The following is a 19,773-nucleotide window of genomic DNA, read 5'->3' on the forward strand; positions in this document are numbered from 1 at the left end:
AATCCAACAACCAAGTCAAGTGGAAACTTACAAAACCTAACTCAGAAATGTAACCTGATGCAGAAAGAGTACTTTAGTAAACAAACCCTAAATAAGTCAAACCAAATACAATCCAACTCACTTCATCCAATGCAAGAACAAAATTTCTACTCATTGTAGTGAATACCTGACTAGTATAAAGTGAGGAACGGACACGCATCTAGATGTGAATATTGTATTGAGTAATGTGTTCCCAACAATAAAGAAACGTTAGAATGTAATTGTATGAGATTTTAGACTTCATGGTGGTTTCTGTTCAGAAGAGGAATTCTGGGTTTAGAGCCACGTGTTGACGAATGTCAGGTAATCCAAGGACAATGCCCGGACTCATGTTGTTGTCAGCAATTTCACCCACGCTAAGTAATCGCTCAGTTGATTCAGCGTAGTTAATCTACCGATTACAACCAACCGTGTGTTGAGAATTTTTAGGCTATCTGCTGTTAGTTACGGAATTGTTTGGAGGTTCCAACATCAGATTGGGCCTATATTTGTCTATATTACCTAATGGTGAAATCTGCAAGTAGTTCCGTAACATTTGAGATATTCATTCTAGACACACATTCGAGAACCTTGAATTCCTGCTCTGAACATATTTGTTTTTCAGAATAATAGATTTCAACTGCAGAAAGTAAACGCTTTAACATTCCAGTGTTAAAGCGTCGTTAAACTTATGTTTAACTTTAATTGTCATATTGTATACCTACTACAATTTTTCAGTCATAATTCTAAGACATATCTTGGATTTGCTTTATTTATTGCTGTAATTTTCTACACAAGCATTCATGTTTATTAATTGCCTCGAAGTTTGCGCCCACGTCGTCCTTCCAAGAACGGAGTTTGAATCCGGCTCTGTATAATGTCTTATTGAATCCCGATCGGGGCCCTGCATTCCCAGTGAGCGAATATCTTGAAATTAACAATGGACTGAAACTTGTCTGGTTATCCGTCAAGGACGGGAATGGTAATTTTGCCAATCGCCTCAATGCAGGTGGGTGTACGTTGCCAGTTTATTTACTTATTCTACTTAAAAAAAACTCGCCTTATATGTCTCGTTTGGGATTCATCTAATTAAAGACTTACAAAATGCTGTTCACACTGCATCGAACTGGTCGTGCTGGGCTATATTTTCAAGGTGAAAAGAAAAAAGCGAGGAAGACGTGGTGACAGCTCGGAGGTGTTGTGGTTGGAAGAGAGATGTTCACGGACAGGCTCGCTGCAATAAGTTGAGATATTATCGGCTAGAGCTGTGGGGTCTAGTTTATTTTAACTGGGTAAAAGTGGTTTCTTTTTCTTTTTCTGCTTCCTTTTTAACTCTGATTAATGGAAGGTTCCACTAAGGCCATTCGACTTTCAGTAATTGATCAAGGACCGATCACTCTTCTGGGTTCCCAATTTAAACCGAGCTGTCCGTGTAGGATGAGGAGGTCTGCGGGAATGCGGCTGTTCGTCACAAGTGCAATAAGAAATGGTACGTTTATTGAGTATACATGAATCTACACACTACAGCAAGTGTATTTACAGATGCTCGCTCGTGGCAAGATTTACAGATTTACACATTGTCCATGGCACATGGGGCTGGCCTTTCTGACTAGGTGGGTGATGCCGGTGGCTGCGGCGCCGCTACATGGTCATGTGGCGCTTCATGTGCAGCGAGAGGTGGTCGGACCGCGAGAAGGCCCGCTCGCACAGGCGGCACTGGAACGGGCGGTCGCCAGTGTGCTTGCGGTAGTGGCGCGTCAGCTCGTCCGAGCGGGCGAACTTCCATCCGCAGCCCTTCCAGCTGCACTGGTACGGCTTCTCCCCCGTGTGGGTGCGCAGGTGCGCCTTCAGGTGCGACGACTTGGTGTACGTCTTGCCGCAGCCCGGGTGCGAGCACGTGTGCACGATCACTTTCCGTCGACTCCAGTTCCTGCGACGCCTCGGCTTGGGCGGCGCCTGCTCGGCGTTCGCGGGGGGAGGGGGCGGCGGGACGGGGTTCCTGGCGTGCGGGTGCGGGTGCGGGTGTGAATGGGGGTGCGGGTGCGAGTGGGGGTGCGGGTGCGGGTGAGGGTGTTGGTGTTGATGGGGCGCCAGGAAGGCTCCGCCGGCATTCTGCAAATGACCGGCGAGGTGCGGAGACGACGGGGGCGTCAGTATCTTGAAGTGTGTGACTTGGGGGTGGTGATGAGTGTGGCGGCTGTGGTACAGGTCGCCGTAACTCGATCCGGACGGGTGATGGTAGAAGTTGCCGCAGTTTTCTGGCGTGGCCGGCGGCGAGATCTGTCCGAAAGGAATGTGTGTGGAAGGCGCGCTGCTTCCTCCGTTCGGAGGGTAGATCTGCGACGCCTGTCCGCCGTACGGGGGCGGGCAGAATGGCTGCATCCCCGAGTACCCGGCGGACGTCTGGCGCTGCAGGTACAGCTGGTCGGAGGGCACGGGTTCCGACTTGACTTTCCCTCCGGGAAAGTAGAGCGAAGACGGCTCGGGCCTGGCGGCGCCCAGGTCCTCGGACGGCAGGTACAGGTTGCCGGGCGACACCACGGGCACCTGCTGGTCACCCGCTCCGGAGCGGCAACCGGGTTCGTAGTAGCCCGGTTCCGCAGGAAATGCACAGTCTACCTCGAGCTTCCGCGGCGCCTCTGCGTGCGCGTGGACTTGACCCCCGGGCCCGACTCCCAGGATGACTGTCTCTATGTCTTGCCACATCTGCAACAAACAGGGACATGAGTTATAGCCGTTCACCCTACTGTCCTATAACTATGCACTTAGGCTGGCAACCCTTCCCATGAAAATACTGAAGAATTCAGAACCAATCAGAACGTAGCGTTTTCTATCAGCTGCTTCTGCTACTACGCAGAGCGCCGCTGTGTTGTCGGTTTGCTACCACATGCGTAACTTGTGTTAGTGTTATAAATAATAATAATAATTTGTAGCGATGGTGTGAAATGTCCTTCGAAGATGGTTACTCATGGCGTTAGAATCTTTTGCGTAAAGACGTAGCAATGAATAATCAAGCGTCAGAATTGGTGCGAAGTACTTGTGAATTTTACAAGAAGAAAATTTTGAAATGGACATAATATTATAATGTGATATAATGTAAATGTTCGACGTTGTGTCTCTGAAGATAGCGTGTGCGTTTCCGAACCCAACGGTCCTTGGTTCGATTCCCGGAGGAAGCAATGCAGGAATATTTCTTCCGTACAATAGCAAACCTAGGACAGGTCGTGATTCACATACCCAAGGTCTCGATTAAAGGATACATCTACTCTTCTGCCATTCATCCCTAATGTTATTGTAATATTTATTTATTAATATTGACTATAATTAAAAGTTACACATTAAGTAGCATTTGAATTAATGGAGTAGAGTAGCAAATTCCAAGTGATATGTCAGCTGGTTTGTAGTGGTCATTGTGGCAACGCCGCATCCCTCGCTACCAATATTATGAAAAGCTATTAGGTGCGTATTACAACGGCTATTATGATGCAAAAATACCAAAAAAAAAATGAAAGAGGTCTTTTGCGATAACGGAAGCGAGCGTGTTGCCCTTTTCTGGTGGAAGTAAAGGAAATTGCGTTAACTGCCCGGTCACACGTTTCCCGTGTAACTGCTGTACGTAGGCCGAATGCCCGCATAGCAGTGTAGTGTATTCCCGAGTCTGTGAGAAATTTGCTGGTTGGGCAGGCGAGAGTGCGCGGACCGTTGCCGGCGACGACGGCCTCGTTCGCCCGGGCACGGCTGCGCGGGCCTCGCGCTGGAAGACGCGTCGCGCAGGGTCCCCTTAAGCCTGCATTTCATTAAACTTGATAAAATCCTTCCGATGCTTCTAAATTGTCGTCCTCGCCGGTGGCAATTTTAAGAAACAACAGGCTCTGTTTGTAGCAAGGCTTGTTTTAGCGCTTCGCAGATGAGTCATCTTACGGAAGTTGTTAGTTACAATATTGTGTCACCTCTGTACATCGGAATAGGCCTGTCACTTCCTTCTCTTCTGTTCTAAACACAGGCGTTTCAGAGCTAGAGTATGTCAAGTGCATAATCCTGTTTCAGAATTATTACTCGTAGTTGCTGAAATTGTCACTTGTCTCAAGGAATATTTTAACTGGTATTTATCTGTTGCTCAACATCCAGTCCGTTCCACATTTTCCTATCTCGATTGGAATGGAATTTCTAGTCCAGGAATTTTGAACGTAACTTTCTATAGATTAGGAATAAGTATTTGTTTCGTTTGTTTCCACCTTCAACGTCGGCCGCTGCGAAGATTATAGAACAAGTGCAACCGAACGTTTTTGGGGGAGGAGACAGCAACTATAAGAATGATGAGTCGCGAGCCACATGTTATACTGATAATAATAAAGGAGAGGTTAAGTGTCCTATCCATAATGCACCAATTTTCAATTAGCTTATTTAATAACCCATCTCAGGAACTACTGAAAATATCATACTGAAAATTTTATAGGATGAAGATAAACGGTCTCTAAACAATGTGACATAAACTTTAACAATAAATATAAGTTCTAAATAGATTTTTGAAGTTTTAAAGTAATAATGTTGATGTTTTGTTATTTTTTTACAAATTTTCTCAGGGACTATAAAAAGTAGGATGAAATTTTGAACACATATTTACAACGCATTACTGAAATTCACACACATTAAGTGGTACATGTCTTAGATAACGAGAGAAATTTTTAGTAGAAAAATAAGAATATAAATTTTATAAGATTAAATTCTTTTTAAAAAATTGTATTCCTGACAGATGTGCATCAGTTTGCTTAGAAACCTTGTATTTTTGTCATTTAAAATTTCAATACGATATTTCAGCAGCTCCTGAGATAATGGGTCACTAAATAAGCAAATTTAACATTGGCGGTATAGGGTAGTTAATCTTCGTTTAATCGAATATAAATTCACAGAAAAAAGCTGTTTGCAAATGTTTGTAGAAAATTGCATGCATATTTACCTAATGGAAAGTGTGAAACTGGCTTTTTGAAAATACAGTAGCATTGCTGATATCTGGGTTTTGTTCAGTGGTGTTGTGTTGATTTTCGTCACACAAGCTCGATTTAATTTTGTATTTTTAATTTTTGAAGATCTTTGCTCACATACACAGGGTGAACCATAAGTAATGTCGCTAATTTCAGGAGGTTATTCTTTGAGACAATTCAAACAAAAGTTGAACAAATTTTGCTCGTTTGTGCTTCCATTTCGAGATGAAAATTGTTTTATTGAAATACTTCATTGCGTGTTTAGGAAAAGCCATTGATTCAATTCCCAATATCTTCAGTCAATTTAAGATAGCAGGGTATAATGATAATAAATGATTAAAAGAATTTTGGTTTCGTCATTTAAATGTGCAGAAATTTGATCCTTTTCAGATCGAAAAGTTACATTTGTTCAGATCAAATTTCTGCAAATTTCAAAGAACAAAACTAAAATTCTTTCAATCATTTATTATAATATACTGCTCTCTTAAATTGACTGAGCATATCGGGAATCAATTCAGTAGTTTCCTCAAAATACGCTGTGAAATGTGTCATACAAGATATTTTTTTCTTGAAAAGGAAGCAAAAATGAGCAAAATTGTATTAAAATTATTTGTTAAAAATATCTCAAAGAAAATTTGGTCATTATTGGTTGAATAGATTAAAAGATAAAATATTTAAAAAGTGGTAACACTTATCAGTCTTAGTCATTTCACCTTTAAGTCTCCCCTTAAATCATAGATTATTATCAGCTCTTTAGGGTAGAAGACATCTGTCATTGGATCGCCAAACTACAATTCCAGATGTTCTATTTGCAGTTGTTCCGGTGTACAGTACACATAAGAAGCAAATGGAGACCAAAATAAAAGAATTTCAGAATATGTTTTCACAAAACCTATTAATTTCTAATAATGGTTTTTCAATACCATCAGTAACTTCCACAAATAGTGATACAGGTAAAAGGTAAAAGGTAAAGGTATCCCCGTAACATGCCATGAAGGCACTTGGGGGGCATGGAGGTAGAGCCCCATGCTTTCCATGACCTTGGCACTAGAATGAGGTGGTGTGGTCGGCACCACGCTCTGACCGCCTTTTACCCCCGGGAAAGACCCGGTACTCAATTTTATAGGAGGCTGAGTGAACCTCGGGGCCGTTCTGAAAGTTTGGCAACGTGAAAAAATCCTGTCACCACCTGGGTTGTAGATAATTAACTTTAGGAAAATTTGACTGTTTTTTTTTTTGCAGAAATTCAAGTGTTGAGTAACATTAACTTACACTGAAATTACTTCGTTGCACTATTAAAATATGGTGTTGTAAATATGGTGTTCAAATCATTCAAACGTGTTGTTAAAAGAACTAAAATGCTAAGCAGAAATAGCAATCGGGGTGATTTCACACATGCGAGCTTTTTCATAAATCAATTTGCGGATATCCACTCGTAAAGCAAACGACTAGCTAATGTGTCCACTTATTATGTTATATTCACCAATATGGACTAATCATCCCGCACAGAGTCGGACCAAGTTTCGCTGGAACACTCGTGTTCAAGAAATAAAGCTCTAAACTCGCTAGTAGACCTAATTTAGTTTATTAATTTCTATTTTTGCGAGAACAAAGGCGGGCCACAAAAAAAAAGCCATGGTGGGTTGTATGTGGCCCACGGGCCGTAATTTGGTCGACTGTGCGTCTAGAACATCTCACAGTCACACTATTTCCTTGTAGTTACTTCTTGACATGAACAGAGGTCATGATTACATTGTGTATGCTTTAAAGTGGAACACCAAGTTGATAAATTTCTGCTCAAGAAATGATAATTTGTTCTGGAAGACGAGTGCACCGTTGTAAAGGTTGTGACCTCAATGACGTAATGTTTAATTGCAATACGTTCCACGGTCCTTGCCTTACCGACAAATATTCACGGTACGCAGTAAGTCAGTGTCTTTAATAACTTCGAAGCATTCAGCTAATTTGAATAATGCTTAGATATACGAAGCGCATATGGTCGTCACGATGAGACTATAGAAAACAGAAATTTATCATTTAGGTTGTAGAAGTAGTTGTAATGTTCTTACATGAAAGATGCATTTACGACAGATTTGTTCTCTGAAAAATAATTTCATAAACTTGTAGTTGCCTAAGAATGTTGAATATGAATCCTGTCTGTAATGCCTCTTTCACACTAGACGATCGCAACTATTGTTCGAAGAGATTAGTCGTCGATGTGATAATTGAAAGAGCAACTAATCTGATCGACTGCACATTTCCTCCTGTATCATTGGTGATGGCGCCGGAGAATGAAGAGGTATTGTTGCTTTCTTACCTGTTGAAAAATAGGAAATGTAGAAGGGCAAGAAAATATCATGTTCATTCTCTTATAAGTGCTCAACATGAAAGGGATTATTCTGTACACTTCGTGACGATCTAATTGAGGATTAAATGATATATTTTTTAATTCTTTCAAAATGTCCAAAAGATTATTTGGCTCTCTACAATCACAATCGATAAATTAGCACCTGAGGACAGTAATGAAACACTTTCCTGCACGTTGTTTTCAAGCAAGACTGACTGCAGAAGTTTGGTCGTGCCGATCGGTCGTCTAGTGTGAATGGCGCAATTGAAAATAATGCCCCACCTCGAGCCGTTGCGATTACAGCCTGCAATAGTGAGCGACTGCAAGAAACTGTTGACCAGCTCGTCAACTGCTGTTACCTCGTATGAAAGCGGAGAGGCTGATTCTATGTTAAAATGTGTTTTACAACAAGTTTCACCAAACGATCGGGGGATTGTTCGTCTATTGTCAAGAGACCTAAAATGCACATGTTACATTAAGACATTGGCAGTATTGAGAGACAATTTGTGTGTTTTGGAATAATTTGACCGATTGATTATAGGCCTATTAAATACTTTAATCCAATGAAGCATTATGGTCTAACCGAAGTACGGGTTGCAAATACTTATTACGTTAGTTCATAAATTACTTCATTATTTTTATGACTAACAAGTGATTAATATATTAATATAAAAAGTGAAAAAATATTCATTACTTTTGCCGAACAACGTTCAAAATTCCATATTCTCACTGGTGTAAAGCAATATACCACATGCCAAGTACATCCACTCTGTCGATAATTTATTCCATTATGATTAATAATTTTACTTTTCTCATTACACTGTATATAACAATATGTATTGAGATGCAAGATCTTCACGGAAAAACACGTTTACAGCATGTCTGCCTGTCTGTCTACCTGCCTGCCTGCCTTCCTGATTACCTGCCTGTCTACCTGCCTGCCTGCCTGATTACCTGCCTGTCTACCTGCCTGCCTGCCTGTCTGTCTACCTGCCTGTCTGCCTGCCTGAATACCTTCCTGAATACCTACCTGCCCACCTGCCTGCCTGCCTGTCTACCTGCCTGCCTACCTGCCTGAATACCTGCCTGCCTGCCTGTCCACCTACCTGTCTACCTGCCTGCCTGAATACCTGCCTGACTACCTGCCTGCCTGCCTGTCTACCTGCCTACATAACTGCCTGCCTGCCTGTCTACCTGCCTGCCTGCCTACCTGCCTGTCTACCTGCCTACATACCTGCCTGCCTGTCTACCTGCCTGCCTGCCTGTCTGCCTGCCTGCCTACCTGCCTACATACCTGCCTGCCTGCCTGAATACCTGCCTGCCTGTCTAACCTGCCTGCCTGACTACCTGCCTGCCTGTCTACCTGCCTACATACCTGCTTGCCTGCCTGTCTACCTGCCTGCCTGAATACCTGCCTGCCTGCCTGCCTGCCTACCTGCCTACATACCTGCCTGCCTACCTGCCTGCCTGAATACCTTCCAGCTTTCCTGCCTACCTGACTACCTGCCTGCCTGTCTGCCTGTCTACCTGCCTGCCTGCCTGTCTACCTGAATACCTGCCTGCCTGTCTACCTGCCTGCCTGCCTGAATAGCTGCCTGCCTGTCTACCTGCCTGCCTGCCTACCTGCCTGCCTGACTACCTGCTTGCCTGCCTATCTACCTGCCTGTCTACTTGCCTGCCTGCCTGACTACCTGCCTGACTACCTGCCTGCCTGTCTACCTGCCTACATACCTGCTTGCCTGCCTGTCTACCTGCCTGCCTGAATACCTGCCTGCCTGCCTGTCTACCTGCCTACATACCTGCCTGCCTGCCTACCTGCCTGCCTGAATACCTTCCTGTTTGCCTGCCTACCTGACTACCTGCCTGCCTGTCTGCCTGTCTACCTGCCTGCCTGCCTGTCTACCTGCCTGTCTACCTGAATACCTGCCTGCCTGTCTACCTGCCTGCCTGCCTGAATAGCTGCCTGCCTGTCTACCTGCCTGCCTGCCTGCCTGCCTGCCTACCTGCCTGCCTGACTACCTGCTTGCCTGCCTATCTACCTGCCTGTCTACCTGCCTGCCTGCCTGACTACCTGCTTGCCTGCCTATCTACCTGCCTGACTACCTGCCTCCCTGCCTGCCTGAATACCTGCCTGCCTGCTTGTCTGCTCAGCTGTCTGTCCGTCCATGCGTCTGTGTACAGCAGTTTCTACTGAGATCTAAACGAATTTTATTCGCGTTTAGTATGTACTAGTTAATACATCAGGTCAATGGCTGTTCCAGCTTTAATGTAGGGTAAAAAAATTCGGCACTGAATAGATCGGATCGAAGGAAGATCGATTGTGCAGAAATGAGATTTAGAAGATAGACCTTTGTGCAGAATATTATCGACAAGACGAAATAAACTACCTCACAATCATTAGAAAATAATTAAGAACATTAATTTAACTTAAATGAGAATAGAATAGTGATGAAAGAAAGCTGGTAAGATCACATCTCACGGATGGACAAGGAAGCTTCACTGTACAGTCCCTTCAGGTTTAAAGATTTGGGCTGTCCTAAGAGAAGATGGCAAGATGATTTTCCAGTGTGATTGGAACTGATCGATAGGTTTCATCATGATTTGTATGAAGATGATTATAATTGTGATGATAATTCACCAGGAAATATTTCACATGAAATATTATATTCTTTTATTTAACCCTCGCAATAGCCTACCAAGTGGGGTATGCTGGTTACCCCAGCTATAATATTAGTGTATGAAATCAATGTGCACTAGAACAGGCATTTGTGGCTTTGTGCTTTTGCTAAATAAGCTTCTCACAAAACAAAATGCATTGTATATTTATTGTTTTCTAGTTTTGTTAGTAATATTGTTTAAAGATTACCCCGCTTGTTATGGTATGTTATGTTTTCTTCCTCTTCTCGGAAATGTGTCATATTATTCGTAAATTTTGTTTTAGTTGTTTTTATGTTGTAACGACAGACGGACGGAAAGACAGACGGACAGAGAAGCGGACAGACAGACGGAGACAGACGGACAGAGGAGCGGACCGACAGATGGAGATAGACGGACAGAGGAGCGGACCGACAGACGGAGACAGACGGACAGAGGAGCGGACCGACAGACGGAGACAGACGGACAGAGGAGCGGACCGACAGACGGAGACAGACGGACAGAGGAGCGGACCGACAGACGGACAGAGGAGCGGACCGACAGACGGAGATAGACGGACAGAGGAGCGGACCGACAGACGGACAGAGGAGCGGACCGACAGACGGAGATAGACGGACAGAGGAGCGGACCGACAGACGGAGATAGACGGACAGAGGAGCGGACCGACAGACGGAGACAGACGGACAGAGGAGCGGACCGACAGACGGAGACAGACGGACAGAGGAGCGGACCGACAGACGGAGACAGACGGACAGAGGAGCGGACGGAAAATGGGTTCGAACGGATAGGCAAACAGATAGATATATAAATAATTTTAGTATCATAAATAAATAAGTAAAGTTTAAATAATGTCACTAAATCTTTGATAGGCGGGAAAATGCACATAAGTCAAAAAGTCGATTTTTTTGTTCTACCTAATCACGTAAGTCTAGTATTTTTTCTAATTTTTGAAATAATAATATTTCTTGTATGTTAAATTGAAAAGGGTCTTACTTTGGCAACGTACATGAATTTCATTATTATACTTAGGACCTATATTTAGTTAAGAACAAATTTTAAAAATCTCTTTCCTGAAAAATTCATTTTTCTGACTTATGTGCCTTCTTCCGCTGATCAAAGAAATAATAAAAAATTGCTTTAAACAACTGAAAATATACAAAAAAAATTACTGGTGTATTTCAACTATCTCACTTGGTATAAGGAAGGCGCTGAAAAGCTTGTGACCATTAGGGTTAATATGAAGTCACACACAAAATGACGATTTAATTAAAATCTGACGAGATTGATTTGTTTTGTATTGGCGTGTTATCTTGTTATAATTTTACATTGCTTTAATATTTCAACATTGTTTGTCAACTGTGTAAATGAAATTGATTCAAAATACAAACAGACTTATAAAATAATTGATCAGGCAATTTTTAATTACAGCGACATGAATAATTCTCACAGAATACTGCGTATAACGAATGGAGGTACCACTGACTTATTGATGTTGTGTTCGAGTGACGATTAGCTACGTTATAATTACAAATATATAGCTACACATATCGTATTTGTCCGGTTATCATTGTTACGGAAATTTAACTCAATAAAATTTTGTCCAGAGACATACGGAGTTTTAATGTTTGATGATTTTACGGGTCAGTGTTGCCCATAAATAGTTAAATTACATCTCTGCGGTGGAAATTTCTGATCCTAGCAATCCTTCCGTCTACATCAGGGAAGGGGAACAGCCTCTCTCTCAGAGCTTAGCTCCTCCCGCTAAAGTTGCTGTTGTACACACACGGAATTAAAAGTTGGAGCTCTTTTTGACGCGTGTCAACCTGTATGTAGGCAACAACACGACTCTCCACAAGTAGCCTATATACAGGGGCTCTTGTTACTGCACATGCACATTGTGTTGTGAGCGAAACATGCAATAAGGAAGCTCCAAATTGTATTTCCGTACCTGTACGTACGTAATCATGCGGCCTGCTCAGTTCCCCGTCCCTGGGCTGTATGTTGTTCTCTTCCAAATCATTTGGACGGATTTCTTTCTTTTGTGTCATTATTTACTGATGAAAGCCTGCAGAATTATTCACAGTTAAATGCGAGCATTATCAGCTGTTACTTAATCAACAACATTGCATCAAACTCTTCATCTTCACGCCACAGTTAACAGGAACTCGCTGTAGATAAAGATCGCTACACGTGCTGTATTCAACACTTGAGGGTAATATTTACGGCTTAGATTTATCTTCCCTGGCGATTAGTGCAGTGCGTCCATTATTATGTAAGTTGATTATTTAGCCGTGTACATTCTTGTGGAATGAGAGCATTAATTGTGCGCAATTCTCCGCGCCTTCCCCTGACACCAGCAGTAACGTTACGTTTATGCTTTTATGGTTCCGTTTCAGTTGCCGAGGAATTACGGCAAAGAGACTACGCTAAAACTGTAAACAATGAGCAACTGCAACTAACAAAATGACTGGATAATGGATCACTCACCATGTGACAATGATAAAATACACGATTTTATTGAAACATGTGACGAATTTGGGCAAGGAGAAGCTAGGATCCGATCCCGGACGCATGCCTGATGTGACTGAAGCAATTTCTGTTGACTTCTTTTACACGTGTTTATAATTGGAAATTACGTACTGTAGAATCTCGTCAGTCCGAAAACCGATAGTCCGAAATTTCGGTTAATCCGAAATGGAGAAAAATAAAAAATTGACGAAAATTTCAGTTAACCTCGCCGGACTCAATATCGTTCTTTGAAAATTTAAGTAAGATGTTAAAAAGGATTACTCATAAATTTAAACGTCCCGTCAGTTTTGAGATTAATTCCTAAATATAATATTTCTGATAATTAGAGCTCGTTCATTGACCTAAAATCACAGAAAAATTACCTATAAAATGATCTTAACCCTTTCTAACCCAAATTAAATTTACAAGCAATCCATGTTGAAACAAATAGCTGTATTAGGATCAATTCAGTGACCAAGTTACGGGAGTGGCAACATTTGAAACAAAACTATATTGTTGAAAATGTATTGAAATAGAAGTTATCCAACAAAATTTACCTTCATATGTAACACACAAGTATATAAATGTTATAAAGTTAATTATTGCCATATGGTATCTATAGGTAAGAAAGGATTAACGGTGACCACTTACTATGGATGCAATGCAACATACGCCATCTCGTGATACAGCCGCTTAACTTCGAAAAAATGCCATGATTTATGCCACAACCTTCATATTTTTTTAGTAACTGTACATATTGGTCACAGGAAACGATGCAAATTACTGTATCGTTTACCTCACACACCAACAATATAAAATTCATTGGGATTATTGGAAATAAAGCATTCAAACAATTTATTTCGTCGCCTGGAATCGGACTAAAAAAATAATAAAGTGTTTTTGATGGCTATTGCAGTTACATTTTTGGAGAGGTGTTATGTTATGATTCACTACTTTGGCATGTTGAGCAAGATGGTTGCATGAACATCCGGTTGCGGAGTATCAGGCTGGGTGACATGGATTATTGCGTATCGCCTTCCTTTTATTTCATCGTGGACTGAATAATGAAGCTTTTCATACGAGAACGATCACATGGATGTTTACTTGGACTTTCATACCAGACTAGCCATTTTGCATTTGTCAGTAATTCCGTAAATATAATGCAGATTGCGACGCTAGCAGGAATTAGGACTACTCCGATAAACCCTGTCCTCGCAAATATTTTCATAAAATATCACGGGAATCGCGTATCCCAACCCTTAGATTTGGACTGACATGGGAGAAATGAGAAATATCTCCCCTATAACTCTGTTTACCATTTCGGGAACTCGGACTCTGTCCCCTGCATTCCCCCTCAAATCAAATAAAACTAATTTCACACGAATATTCTACTCTCATAATATTTGATTTTATTAAAAAACTAAATTCATAATGCTATATGAATTCGGTGATGCTTAGCCATATGTATTATTACGTCTTTCTCTGTCACAATTTTGACAGGCATGGTCCAGTGAGCAATATCCAGAATGCCTAATTGGAGATCCTATATCTTTTTCGGGGTCGTTCTTTGGATTTGGTGAACGTTACAAAACTGCTGACTGAAAGTTCACTTAGTGATTCAAGACGGCGCTCATCCCGTCGGATCCCGGTCACTTAATCACTCGTAATGAGTAAGGACCGGATTTTTATGTAATATCAAGGTATGAAATATGTACATATTTATGTAAGAAAAATAAACTGAATATGTACCAAAATATGTAAAATCATGAAAATATTTAATATCAATATCTGCGCTGGTTTGTATTGTTAAGCCTAGATATTTGTAGTATGGTACAATTTTTTATTTTCTGTTCTTCATGACGATTTCTACTGTTTCTGGTGCTCTTCCTCCATTTGTGAGTATCATCATTTCTGTCTTGTTCACATTTATATCAAACTTGTTTTTATTGCATCATTTTACTATGATGTTTATTGTATCTTTTAACTTTGTAAGGTCTTTACACCTACTACTATGTAGTCCGCTTATGCGTATGAGATTATTCCCTCCTTAATTTTCACAATACAGAGTAGTTGTATGAGAAAGGTTGCCTTTTGTTCATTCATATTTACAGTGGGCGGTAAGGGGTGAGTGCCTCTTTTACTTCCTGGAACTTAGATGTTATGTTTCGTCCCGAAATATATCCTTTCTCGGGTAGGTGAAAAGGCTTATTTCAAATTGTAAACTTCTTTTTCCTTTTAAAGAAGTAAAAATGAATAAAACCTCCAAATATGTAGACTTATGTAATACCAAGCCATAATATGTAATGTTGGGTAAATATGTAAAAATTTGTAGTAACAAATTTTAATATATTAATGGAAATTACTAGATTCACAAAGATTTGTTATTTATATACTGTTAGGTTAAAATAAATATAATATGTAATTATATAAAAATCCGGTCCCTATAATGAGTGCACCTCTGCACATTAGTGTGTTGGACATTGTGCCACTGTCATATATTCTGTGACACAATACATTGAGGGTAGGTCACTAAAGGGAAAACTGAGAGGTAGAACTTAAATTGAGTGGATTCGATCCGACATCGGTACTGGAATCCGGTGTGACTTAGTGGATAAAGCGTCAGCACGCAGAGCTGAAAACCCGGGTCCAGTCCCGGTGCCGGAGAGAATTTTTCTCTGTTCTATCCATTCTTCATCAAATAATATGAAAATTCACAGTTTGGAACACCATACAGCAACAATATTGCAATGCACTGGAAACAAGAAAAATAAACATAGACTGACCGGCTGATCAACACTGAATATCGCTTGTGCCGAGTACGAGACCTTATGAGCGCAGAACAAACTCCGCTCTTAGTTTCACATTGTAAACAGACACACAGAACATAAACCACATTCCGCAATTCTGGTGGAAATGCAATTTGGAATTTTGTACACAGTTCTTAAGATGACTATTACATTCCTACTACGTCATACTACTTTTGACCAATAAAACGGTACGAAAGGACGAATTTCAACCAATCATGGCTGCTTATCGCACAATTTTATCGCGTCCCTAGCATTTGTTTAATTTTATCGCGCCCCTAGCATTTGTTTAATTTTATCGCGTCCCTAGCATTTGTTTCTTTGTTTGCCAACATTTGAAACTGCGCTGGTCTGGACGTCAAAAATATATATATAATTACAAACCACTCCAGTCGATGCACAGTAGTTTCAAATATGACTCTCATTGGCATTCAAGAACAAGAATTAATAAAAATCACTGATCATACCTGTGCATCTTCTGAAATCTGATTTACAAATAAATGAAGAGCACCATTCGGAAATCCTGAATAAGTTGAATACACCATGTAGGCCTAAATTAACGAGTTCCATTTCTATTACGCACACGTCCAATATAACATCAATTGAACCACCAACCACATTCAAATTTGAAAATTGTACATTCAATAATTATTCCTTTTAAAATTATTCATGTTTATTTTTTATATCATCGTCGTTAATTAAAACTTTTCTAACACTTGTGTATATTAGTTAGGCTATGTTATAGCTTCTGCTATATGATATTATGGATAATCACGTATCAGAGATTGTTTAATATTAAGATTTATTGAAAAACATCTGTCAAGTGACGTTGGATTCGGACAATTGAAGTGGAATAAGTTATTGCATTTTAATAAAAATGAAACTGAATCAACAAAGCCTTCTTGACTAGTAACATTGCCATCGTGTATAATAGATCGAGAACTTCTCGACGAGAAGGCATTGCTCACTACTGCCATCTAGCATGCATCTAGCGTAATATTTGTAATGTTGAGATGGTACAATAATGCATTTGAAGACAGTTGTATTTTCGTAAGTCAATTAATATTTTATTGTATTGGAGTACTTCGTTACTTCTAATCTTTATGTACTTTCTTCTAATCGTGTAATAGTCAATTAAATCCCACTCGAGTTTTGATTTTCTCTAGATAAATCAAAACGTCGTTGATAAAAATCAATTTATCTGTCAGTACTAGGACGGAAAAGATGGCTTGAAGTACATAATAATGTTTTCCATTGTACAGGAACTTTATACTAAACACCATCTCCTCGCCAATCATAAGTTAGGTATAGGCCTACCACTATTTATGCTACATTTGAGAATCACCGGTAGCATTGTGGTAGTAGGTTATTTAATGACCCTTTGAAACACACAGCAACTCAAATTCAGATTTTATGATATTTTGGAAGCTGTTCTTGTGAATTACAAGTTGTGACTTCGCAAACAGGATATTCAAGTAGTCTACCAGCAGAGCTAAATATTTCAAGCCATTTTATAAACAATTTCTTTAGCTTTAGACCCTACAGTTTTGACAGCTAAGTCTTTCTTTGTAGGCTATGTGTCTTTTCCTACAGTAGTTACCCTACACAAACTTTCGAGGTAGAAGTTTCAGACATAAACTGTGACAGTTTCCCTTACGAGTCCTTGTCATATTCAATCATTTCTTCGTAGTCTATTAAAGATCTCTCACATGGAACATAGTTTTCATATATATATATATATATATATATATATATATATATATATATATATATATATAACAATGTTCGAGCTATTCCATCTCAAATCGACCGAAATATAGAGAAAATTGACCTTACAATTTCTAAATACAATAAAACTTTTTTCGTACGTAGAGAACTGTGATACAATGCTTTGTGCAAAGTTTTTTAGGCATCAGAACTTCATAGTGTTTAAATTAAAAATATTTAAATTTATCGTATTTTCATAAAATTTGCAAATTTAAACTGTTGTAGCTCCGAAACCCTTTCACCCAATGATCAAAATCATGGTTTATTTTGATTCTGAGAAATTAAAGTTTATATTGACATATAAACAGATTTTCTTACTTTTTATGGAAATGGAGAAATTTAGATTTTTCCTCATTAGGACACCTTTGCCAAGGAACAAATATTTTAAAAATATATAGTTAGATTCCGCATTGAAAGTACAAATAAACACATATTTTTTACTGATGGCATGTTGATAAAGTATTGAAAATACCAAATAAAGAAAATAAATAGTACGCGCGTGAACTAACCAGCTGACTGTGAGGCGGGAGCTAGCCGAGTTAAGCAAGGCCAGGAGACATAAACACGTGATGTGTCGTCTAGCAGTCATGGCTGTGCTAGCTTTATCACAGGTTTTCATAAACACAGGAGTAAAATGACGCCAAACGCTCGCTTATCTTCAGCTCTCGGCCAGTGCGTGCGGTACTGCACCGTTCAAGTCTAGACGTGTGAAAATAATATATTTAATACCCTCAAAACTTATTGCCTAAGCAAACAATGCCGAATTCCTCTTAATAATGCAAGGTTTTTTCTCAATATTTTTTACATTTTTACAAATGGGCAAAAAACCTAAAAGTAATTAAAATCAGATTATCTGTCTCTCTGTATACAATAAAGATAAGGCTTACTTCTTAACATAACCTACTAAATGTCAGCTTCAAAATGAGCTTCCGTTCAATGTTCCGCAGTAAATGGTTCCAGAGTTCTGAGCGCTGAAAGATGCTTGTTTTTCTAAAAGACGCTAAATTTGTCGCTCAACAATACGCAAACCGTTTGACTTTCGATAGTATATTTTTGCAGATGCACTCTCCTCAGCAACTTGTATAAATAGGGAAAAAGTTAGAGTATAAAAAAATGCGAAGTTTTTTACTGATCGATTTCATATGGAATAGCCCGTTCATTTTAAGCTTCTCGTAGAAGTGTGGCAAGACATACATTTAGGCTACTTGCACTGAATTAGACATTTCCTTCTGCTTCTGTATTTAAGTCTCCTGCTTGCTTGAGAGCGAGTGCTGTTCGCAGTTCGATCTCCACAACGACGTGTCGCGAATGTCAGCTTTTCGACTTGGGTCACTCTTCCACTGCGCGCTCAACAATGCCGAGATATTTGTCGTCATTGTCACGCACAGGGTGATTAGCAGTGGTCGCCACATCCGCATTCCTCCCGGCCTCCACAGTGCGTAATATTTCTGATATTACGGTGTTCGGCGAATTATCTTCACCTGCTAGATTGAAAACTCTTGAAAACTGTGGTTGCTAGCAGCTTCAGTTACGTCAGCGATTTGCCGATTACAAAGCGAATGTTGTAGTTCTGAATAGGTATTATCTGTTTGGAAACATCGTCAAAATGCACCACTGGGAACCTCTAAAATGTAACTAGTCGATGGCTCTGTCATAGCTGAATGGTCCAGACCTTCGAACTGTCACGCAACCAATCCGGGGTCGAGTCCCGGCCATTGAAAAATCCTTAGCGGCAGTTGGGGCGGAGAAGGTCGCAGTTGGTGTTTTTCTCGGTTTCATCCCGATTCCTCATTTTAGACATCAACATTATTCCATTGTGTTCCTCAATTGCCGGCTAGGGAAGCAAAGAGCGATCTGGTCTAGGAAATCTAGATACACAACAAACTTCAGTGTAGTCAGCTAATATGATTTCGGAATGCGCCTAGCAGAAGGGTAAACGTAGTAAATTTACTAGGTCTCACTGCTGGGTCATAGTAACTCCGAATAGAAGGCCTAATGTGAACCAGCCGTTTATAATAATAATAATAATAATAATAATAATAATAATAATAATAATGATGATAATAATAATAAGGGATGGTTACAGGAGAATGGAGAAAGTCACACAACGCAGAACTGCACGTATTGTATTTTTCACCTGACATAAGTTAATTAGAAACATTAAATCCAGACGTTTGAGATGGGCAGGGCATGTAGCACGTATGGGCGAATCCAGAAATCCATATAGACTGTTATTTGGGAGGCCGGAAGGAATCAGCCCTATGGGGAGCTGGCGATTTGCTTGCAAGATTGTAGTGCCGAGAGATGGGAGAAGTGGTTTCACTCGTCGTGTAGAATAGAATAAAAAATGTAAACAACTCAACGACCTAGTAATTGAGGCGTTCCCTGCAATAACAACTTAACTTACGTCACCTCGTTTTTTTCCCCGTTTCCAGCATAACTTATATTGAATCCTTAATAACACTTCTCCCAACTGACAAAATATTATTTACCTTCAACAAACACAGTGCCCTCTAGAAACATTTAAATATCGATCTGCAGCATGCTGTTATAGGTACGAGATTTAAAATGTTTGATTCTCTATATTTCAAATTTAAGATATGTGGTACAATAAGCTCAATACTACAGGGGTTTGGCTACTTCCCAAGTGGCGTAAAATCCATCCATATTAAACCGAAGTGTTTTCTGATTC

The 19,773-nt window shown here is 40.2% G+C and overlaps 1 protein-coding gene across 1 annotated transcript in view; it reads right to left on the bottom strand.

Moving 5' to 3' along the window:
- Positions 1 to 1,493: 1,493 nt before the first annotated feature.
- The window catches only part of LOC138707433 (Kruppel-like factor 3), a 50,753-nt gene continuing 32,473 nt past the window's right edge, over positions 1,494 to 19,773 (bottom strand). The window contains exon 2 of the mRNA XM_069836844.1: positions 1,494 to 2,724. Coding sequence (XP_069692945.1) covers positions 1,660 to 2,724 — 1,065 coding nt within the window. The 3' untranslated portion in view covers positions 1,494 to 1,659. The remainder of the gene's footprint in view (positions 2,725 to 19,773) is intronic.

The sequence above is a fragment of the Periplaneta americana genome, chromosome 10, assembly GCF_040183065.1.
Source record: "Periplaneta americana isolate PAMFEO1 chromosome 10, P.americana_PAMFEO1_priV1, whole genome shotgun sequence".
Lineage (NCBI taxonomy): Eukaryota > Metazoa > Arthropoda > Insecta > Blattodea > Blattidae > Periplaneta > Periplaneta americana.